The sequence below is a fragment of the Vigna umbellata genome, chromosome 1, assembly GCF_029865625.1.
Source record: "Vigna umbellata cultivar VRB3 chromosome 1, Vumbellata_1.0, whole genome shotgun sequence".
NCBI classification, from domain to species: Eukaryota; Viridiplantae; Streptophyta; class Magnoliopsida; order Fabales; family Fabaceae; genus Vigna; species Vigna umbellata.
Genome location: NC_142165.1, coordinates 68,585,523 through 68,594,422, shown reverse-complemented (window position 1 = coordinate 68,594,422; position 8,900 = coordinate 68,585,523). Strand labels below are relative to the sequence as shown.

General features: G+C 34.2%; 1 protein-coding gene across 1 annotated transcript; it reads left to right on the top strand.

The window, feature by feature from the left end:
- Nucleotides 1-5,986: 5,986 nt before the first annotated feature.
- LOC124842565 (protein FEZ-like) lies at nt 5,987-8,281 on the top strand. The gene is made up of 3 exons (XM_047319074.2): nt 5,987-6,480; nt 6,588-6,892; nt 7,349-8,281. Exons 1-3 carry the CDS (start codon nt 6,297-6,299, stop codon nt 8,072-8,074), a joined length of 1,215 nt encoding a protein of 404 aa, XP_047175030.1. The 5' UTR covers nt 5,987-6,296; the 3' UTR covers nt 8,075-8,281.
- Nucleotides 8,282-8,900: the final 619 nt, after the last annotated feature.

Genomic DNA, 8,900 nt, shown 5'->3' with positions numbered 1-8,900 from the left:
ATTCTCAATCATTCTCTTATACTATTTATCAATATTTAAAATGCCACAAGCCACGGGGAAAATGGTTAGGAGAATACAAAGATATTTTATTTTAGGGATCTAGATGGTACGAAAATTACATAGATCAAGTGGAAAACTACATGTAAAACAAAGGAAGAGGGAGATTTAGAGATTAAGGAACCCAGACTTTTTAACATAACTCTTATATAGCAAAATGGAAGTGGAGATTTTGGGAAGTGATGAGTCAGGTTTGTGGAAAGGGGTGCTGCACTCTAAGAATGCGTCATGAGAGCTTTATATATGATAAGAATGATTGTAGCTTGGATTCGTGGTGGAGAGACCTTAGACTAAAAAAATAATGTGGAGATTATTTTGTGGAGGTTATAAAAAACCTTTACAAATTACATGATTTAGGATTTTTGAATATAGTGAAAATTATGTATGTAATTGATCTATTTTTTGTTGAATATACACATAAAGTCTTCTATTTATAATAAAAGAAATATGAACTAAGTCCGAAATATGAACTAAGTCCAAAATATAAATAAGAAAAAATATCAAGCTATCTAAAAATAAAAGATAAAGATAATATATCTAACACTCTCCCTCAAGCTTGGACATACAAATCGTATCTACCAAGCTTATTACTAATATATTAGTAATAAGCTTGGACTTGCTGAAAATATCTACTTCTACACTGGAATGATACCAAATTGTTAAATGATTTGTGAAGACAACATAGAAGACGAAATACTAACCCAAAAGGTTCCCTCTGAATAACAAATCTGGGAGGTTGCTCCATGTAAATCTCTTCTTACAAATCACCATTGAGGAATGCATCCAGTGGATAAAGAGGTCATTGTTGAAGAGCCACCACAACTATAAATAAACTAACAAAAATCATCTTTGCCACGGGAGAAAAAACATATATAAACGGGTCAAATACAATGGTGACAAAAGAGAGGTTAGAAGAGACAACCGCGAAAGAAACAATTCATAAACGAGAGATAAATCTTAAAAACCCAAGATACTCTAAATAACTGTTTGAGAGGAGACAGGACGTGCGACCATGCATGATGAACCTGAAAGAGAAAAAAGAGTGACCTCGACGCTCTAAATCGTTGCCTAAGAGAAGACAAGACGTGCCACATGCACTACGGGAAAAGGAAGCAAATCCAAAACTTCAAGCGGCGCTGAAAGCATGTATAAGCTCAAATGAAGGCGTCAATGATGACACGATAGTCACCTAGTCGAGACGATCTAAACTGTGTGATCGTCGATCGAAACTAGAACTTTGTAGTAACGACGGTAGATGACAACGAAAAAAAATAGCATTGCCGACAGCGGTAGATGGCGTCACCGCCAACAAAGGTGAATGTAGTGGTAGAGGTAACAAAAAAAATTTCCTCTAAAGAACCTTAGGCTCTAGATACCATGATCGAAGAGAGGTCAAAAGCCATAAACAAGCAAAGAGAGAGTAAAAACCTAAAACTCAAAAGAGACTCAATCAACACAACCAAGTCAGATCTAGAGAGATGAGGTCGTTATAAGTCCAATGAAGGTGGTTGGCGCCAGAGACAACGACACATGTGCTATCATGAGTGGCTAGAAAGTATAGCATAAACAAACTATGATCAGTGCGTGAGAGCGTGTTTGGACTCTAACGGTAGTGATCTCGACGATGTTGTGGTTGCTTGGTTGGGACGAGAAAAATTGTGGTCACCGGTTGGAACTAATGTTCCATTGACGGTGATGGTGGTGGCGGCGCTGACTCTAACAGTGGCGACAACAGTGATGTCATTTATGCATCATGAAAGTTTCAAAAGCAAAATAGTGGACTAAGATATTGCAACCCCATCAACTTCAAGTCTTTAACTAATGGGCGAAGATAAACATTTATGTTATTTTCAGCTTACCTTAGACTAGATATCATCGTAAACAACATCATGTACTTTCTCTTCATGCACAATCCAGGAGAAAAGTTATAAATGAATAATATAACAGGCTAACAATTGTGGTTGGTACTTAAATTACCAAATAGGTTCATTTCATCGGTAGCTAACTAAATCGAAGATTTTTACATTCTTAACCGAATTGGGGAATATCAAGATTAATATTTTTCATTGCATTGAATCAATTGGATAACAAAGTAGTTTGTTAGTTGTTCTCTCATCTGCGTGTCACCTAAAATTTTTAGCATCTTTTGGATTCGAGAAAAAACGCTTAATTGTTGGCACAATTAAAAGGTACCAAACTACTTTCAAAGTGGAACCATCATTTTCTATCTGACCACTATCTTCATTGTTGTTCTTTGGCTTTTATAATGATAACCCACATTTTGAACATTTTTTCAAACCATTAAATTCTTTCTTGTACAATATATAATCATTAGGACAAACATGTATCATTTTATACTCCATACCCATTGGATAAAGAATTTTCTTAACATCATAATTACGAGTTGGTAATGTATTTCCATCATCAACAATGTCAATAATTATGTGAAACTTTATTGGTCCATCCATTGATCACCTTCAAATTCATGAGCCTTAACACCTTTGAGAACCTTGTGAACTTAGTTAAACCAACTTATAACGGAGTCTTCGCATAAGTGGCATCGTCTCATAAACATGCACTTGGAAAAAAGCTTTTGTGTCAACACCGCAGATTATGTCCTCTAATTTATCTTCTTCTAGTTGATCTTCCATGGTGAAATCGAAAACATATTCAGTTTAGGAGACAATAAGAAAATTTATTAATTAGTCGTGCCACGTCTATGTTGTATAACTTCAAAGGAAACCATCATAGATAAAGTGTTTCCTAATTTCGGTTACGTTCAACTTTCTCTTATTCAAACAATTAACACACGAATATATATATATATATATATATATATATATATATATATATATATATATATTTGGTTATTTAAAAACTGAAGCCAAATCTCCTTTCTTAAATTAAATAATTAAAAAAGTAGCAAAAATTTTGAAAAATTTTGAAAATTTTGCACAACTTTAACTTCAATTATGGAATAACTGAAGCCAAAAAAAGGGCATATGGCTATTGTTCATATGACTCTGGATCTATAAGTTCACAAAAATTTTTAAATTGTCACCTCATCTTGATATGTTTCGTTTTCTTCAAAATTGAAGTATATCACACGAATTAAAAGGCCAAATTTGCACTAGTGACATTTTCTTAAGGATATTGGGATTTGCATACCTTTTCCACTTGTTTCAATTGACTACATTTGTGACATTTTACATTTGGCCTCCACCAACACTTGTTGGGTTGAATATTATTTTTCTTGCAATAAAAACAATTAATATGAAAATATTTGTGTGTTGTATTTCTCCCTTTTTTTTTTTACTATGAGAGCATTCTCTTCATTATGAAGTAAAACACCAACAACTACATTATCTTCTATCATCAATCTTCATTGTTCTTGTGCTCGCAAAACATGTATCACCTTTGTTAAAGTTTTATAGATAAATATTTTTTGTTTTCTAAAGTTAACGTAATAAATGTTTCACATCTTTCTAGAACCGCCATCAAAATTATCTCAACAAGTACGAAATCATTTCCCAACAATTTCATCTTGTAAGTAATATATATATATATATATATATATATATATATATATATATATATATATATATACATATGTATATATATATGACATGAGTATCGTTTATATAAAGATTAACACACTAGTGCAAAAACAGCGTATAACGTCACGCGTTCAATGTCGAACCACTCAATAGCCAACGTTGAAAATGACTGGTGGCATTTTTGTAAATAAATGCAAATATTAAAGGTCGTTCAGAATTGTAATTCGACGTTAAAGGATATAAAACGTCGAATGCCCTAGCGTTAGACATCAAAATTAGTGAATTCAATAAAAATTTGAGCGGGAGATTGAAAATTCATTCACTTTATCTTAGCGCAAAACCTTCTTCTCTGCTCAAATTTTTCTCGAACGAAGTTTGACGACTATCACATGTAGTATTTCTTTCATTTGATACAAATGCATGTTAATTTACTACTTTAGGTATGAATTTTTGTTTGTTTTGACCGATTATTTTCGTGTTGTTGTCCTTCAAAGACGCATTATGCTTTCTCTATCACGTGTGGCAACACTTTATTCTGATGAACCAAGGTTAGTTTTCATTTTCGTTTTGAAGAACTTATTGTTGAAGTTGTTTCTTGTTATTTTTTGTAGAACTTGTTTGTTGTTATTGTTTGTAGAACTTGTTTGTTGTTATTGTTTGGGTGAACTTGTTTGTTGTTGTTGTTTGATTGAACTTGTTTGTTGTTTGATTGGACTTGTTTGTTGTTTGTCATTGTTGTTTGTTGTTGATATTATATTACACGTTCATAGTTCATGTTTTACAAAATACCAAAAATTGAAATTTGTTGTTTTTCTGCTTTTCAGATCTCGTAGAGTTGTAAAAAAGATCACAATTAATTTTAAAAAATAAAAAAATTGTTAAGGTCATTTATTGATAAAATTTCACCTTAAATTTAACGTCGAATTTTTTAAATTCGATGTCAATTTAACGTCTCATGATATGACGTTGTTCTCTAATTCGACGTGAAAGGCCCAAAATATTCGACGTTGTATGCTGTTTTTGTACTAGTGACATACTTTTAATAAAAGACCTTATGACTATAAATTTATGAATTTTTTTGTTAATTATTTTTTTTTATTCGAGATTTTGACTCACGTTAAGATTATTTAAAAAAAATGTTTTCCTTTCTAACAACAACAACAAAGAATAAATTAATTAGAGTTCAAAATGCATTTATTTAATTCCTAGGAGCTTCTCTTTTTCACGCCACTTTGACGCCATTTTGTGGATTAAAAGTATGTTTCTAATTTATGCATTAAAAATGTTTCTTTAAAAAACCATGATATTCCCCAATTGTTTGTCCTTCCATATATGACGCCAGGTCTATAAATATATATTGCCTATTGTATTTTACAGTCATCGAAGGAAAAAATGTATATTCCTATGTCTTCAAGGTATCAACATATATATTTGAAAAAAAAGGTGTCAATTTAGTTCATAAAAAATAATCATTTCTAAATTTTACAAGTCATGAAGAAAATATTTGTTTTCAAACTAAACTGCTTTAATCACACGCTGCGAACATTATAAAGCCTTTGTAGCTAAGAGAAAGGTTGAAACAAGTAGATTTTGACAGAAAAGAAAGCCGAGAGAAATAAGGTATCATAGGCTGAAGCACCATGCTGCAGTTCTAAGTTAACACAGTTCTGACATTAGATAAATCGGTGGCAAACACATGTGTGTAATTTATTAGGTGTACAATAATAATTAATTTAAGCGGTCCCTCAACCACATTAGACTTTGATCACACGTCCGTTTGTTGTTATCTGAAATTTGTCACAAACGAAATAGTTGTTTATTAGTATTAAACCTTTTCATCCTGACAAAACCAGTGGAATAGAAGCTGTGGGGAATGGAATAGAAACGGGATTTTCGGACTCTGAGGAGACTTGAAACTAATAATATAATCGTAGGTTGGTCTAACTGGAATTTTGTGTTGAATTATATATATTTGAGCTGTGTTTTGGAATCTGGTTCTGGTCCACGTTTCCAAATGATATTTCAAAAGTTACAAACACAATGCATAAAATATATCATTTTCTTGGAACTTTGCTTTGTCTTGGCTTCTAGCGGATAAGCCTAATAAGCTTTCATGAGATTAAAATGTTGAAATGGTATTTGCTCGTAATCCCTAGATGCTGCTAGTTTGGTGGTTTATTGAGATTCCACCTTTTGGGTCATAAACTAATCACAGAAAAAAATGGTTGTCATAAAAGTCACAAAATCTCCATGACTTTGATTTGTTTCTTGGTATTTTACTGTTGTTCTCTTTTTAATAGCCTTGCCTTTTGCTTCTTCTTCTTATGTACATATGAGCTAAACCAAACCTCGCAAAACACGCACTCCTTTAAACTTCACCACAAAAGGTGGCTGAACCTTCGGATGCCGAACCCTTTTCAGGAAGCATATAATGGCTTCTTCACATTGAGTGAATTTCACTCTCTCCTTCCTCTTCTTTGATCTTTTTCTCTTCTCAAACAGCAACTCAAACTAATACACTTCTTTTAGGGTTGATGTGTTCAAACCCTTAAACCGCATCTCTCTCTTTTTCACAAGTTTTGCTTTAAATCTTATAGCAGCCACAGAAAGGGTCTATCTTTATCTGTCACTGAACAAAAGATTAGTTAGGCTTAATTTGGTAGAAAAGAATAGTTTTAAGACATGGAAGAGAGAAATGATAATGGTGAGAAACTGGATGAGGTTATGCTACCGGGTTTCAGGTTCCATCCAACAGACGAGGAGCTTGTTGGATTTTATCTAAAGAGAAAGATTCAGCAGAGGCCACTTTCTATTGAGCTCATCAAGCAGCTTGATATCTATAAGTATGATCCTTGGGATCTTCCAAGTAAGAGAATACACACTGGCTTGATTCACGTACAAATTGTTGCACCCTTTTTACTTTATCAAAGTATCTAACAAGGTTTTCATTTTTTATATGGTTGTGATGTGTAGAGTTGGCGACCACTGGGGAGAAAGAGTGGTATTTCTACTGCCCCAGAGACAGAAAGTATAGGAACAGTGCAAGGCCTAATAGGGTAACTAGAGCTGGGTTCTGGAAGGCTACAGGGACGGATCGCCCTATATATTCCTCGGAGGGTTCCAAGTGTATTGGTCTGAAGAAATCCCTAGTGTTCTACAAAGGTAGAGCTGCCAAAGGGATTAAAACTGATTGGATGATGCATGAGTTTAGACTACCTTCTCTCACTAACTCATCCTCATCCCCTAAGAAGTTCATGGACAAGACCATTCCTGCTAACGTGAGTAAAACTTCTAAAACCACTATTTCAAAAACCTCCTTTCATGTCACTCCTTAGGATTATTTGTTATACCTGATGTAGATTATTTTTATGCCTTTAGAATTTGTATAAGATATCAACATTTGTATAAGAACCCTTTTATACTCTCATGTAAAATTCTAATATCATCTTATTTTGGACTCATAAGTTGGTAGACAATATACGAGATAAGAAAAAAAAAATTAAAAATAATAAGTGACGAGATGAGAAAATACGAAACAAGGAAATAAAATGAATGGCGATATGAAAGTAGAATTTATTTTTCAAAACTGTAGTCATGTTTTCCCATTTGTTAGTTGATTTGATATTTACAAGGGATCTAAACTGATATAGGAAAAACAGTGGGAGACAATGTTTTTCCAGGTTGCAACAAGTATTTGGCTGACTATTGCTGATAACTTGTTTTTTAACTTGCAGGAAACCTGGGCAATCTGCAGAATCTTCAAGAAAACCAATGCTACAGCACAAAGAGCTCTCTCTCACTCTTGGGTCTCACCCTTACCTGAAACCACCACATCAGATCATATGTTAGCCACTGATAGATATGGCAACCAATTTTCTACAGAAAACATGCCATTGCCAAAGAAAACTAGCTTAGCCAGCCAGTTTTGTACTTTTAATAATAATGACTCACAACATTCAACCACTACTAGTAGCAGCACCCCTTGTCCTATAGATATTCTAGCTTCTTATAACAGACCAATTATTAATCCATTAATGCTTTACAAGCCCTTAGATCTGTTACCCATTTCAAATGGAGACCTTAGCAGTGGCTTAATATTCTCATCTCCTATTGAAACTTCAACAAACTGTGCTAAATCTTCGATGGATGTTTCTTCAATGCTAATGAGTACCTCAACTTCTGTGCTTGGAGAATTTAATAGTAAGACCTCTGAGGGAATGTGCACAAACTTTGGTGGGTTACAGGAGCATAGTAACGGCTACCAAATACCACTACTACGTGAGATGCAAGGAAGCTTTGGCAACCACGACGACAATGTGTTGGTAAAGATTCCTAACGTGAACGTGCCTCGTGTTGGAGACCAACAATCGGAGACAGTGCGATCCATTGGGTTTCCATTCAGTATTGGCGATGCATGGAAGTCAAATGTGCTTTGGGATACTTCATCTTTGTCCTTGTGATACACTTCTACTTATTCTGCAATCGAAATTAGAAGCCATTTCTAACAAGCAGGGATTAGCCAGTATATGAATTGGATTTTTATTTAGCTTTCATGCATGTAGATCTTTTTGTTAGGACTCCGAACCCTTTTAATTTGTAACTCCAGACAAGATATCGGAACTCTAATGTTTGTAGAAAGAATTTTGGAAGCAACGTGGAACTTTCAAAACGCGATGACCTGAGTGAAATTGAAATTTCTATATTCAAATTTTCTTAGTTACTTATTTATTTTTCTTATAAGATTTTGAAAATCCAAATTTCAATCCACTTAATTGGATTTAGGTTAAATAATTTTTTGGTTTTGACAATTAAAAATCGTGTCTAAGTCAAGTCAAGCGACTAGTTTAAAGGTTAACGTGAGTTAGTCTTAATTGAAAGTAAGTCAAGTTAGTTCTTGTTAAAGGTTGACCTAAGTCGGCCTCGATCGAAGATGCATTTCAGTTGACCCTGGTCAAATATTGACTCGGGTCGGTCTCCACCGAAAATCAGTCTTCACAGATCTCGTTTGAACATCGGCTTGAGTTTGTCTAGACCAAAGATCAACTCTAGTCAAGCCCACTCAAGTAGGTCAAGGGCAAAGGTCAGGTGAGTCAACGTTTGTCGAAAATCAACTTGTCTTAGTCTTAGTCGAAGGTTGGCCCAAGTTAGTTTAGACTACAGGTCAACAACCTGTATGTGCCCGGTTAAAAGTAGGGTTGTGTCAACCCAAGTCAAAGGTCGACTTCAGTTGTTGACCTCAACCAACTCAATCAAGATCGAAGGTCGACCATGCAACCCCGACTGAAG

What these genes read in the sequence shown, in the direction of transcription:
- LOC124842565 (XM_047319074.2), top strand. Translation starts at nt 6,297, where the DNA reads ATGGAAGAGAGAAATGATAATGGTGAGAAACTGGATGAGGTTATGCTA. An exon ending in TGATCCTTGGGATCTTCCAA is followed by an intron (nt 6,481 to 6,587) that starts GTAAGAGAATAC and finishes TGTGATGTGTAG; the next exon opens with AGTTGGCGACCACTGGGGAG. An exon ending in ACAAGACCATTCCTGCTAAC is followed by an intron (nt 6,893 to 7,348) that starts GTGAGTAAAACT and finishes TTTAACTTGCAG; the next exon opens with GAAACCTGGGCAATCTGCAG.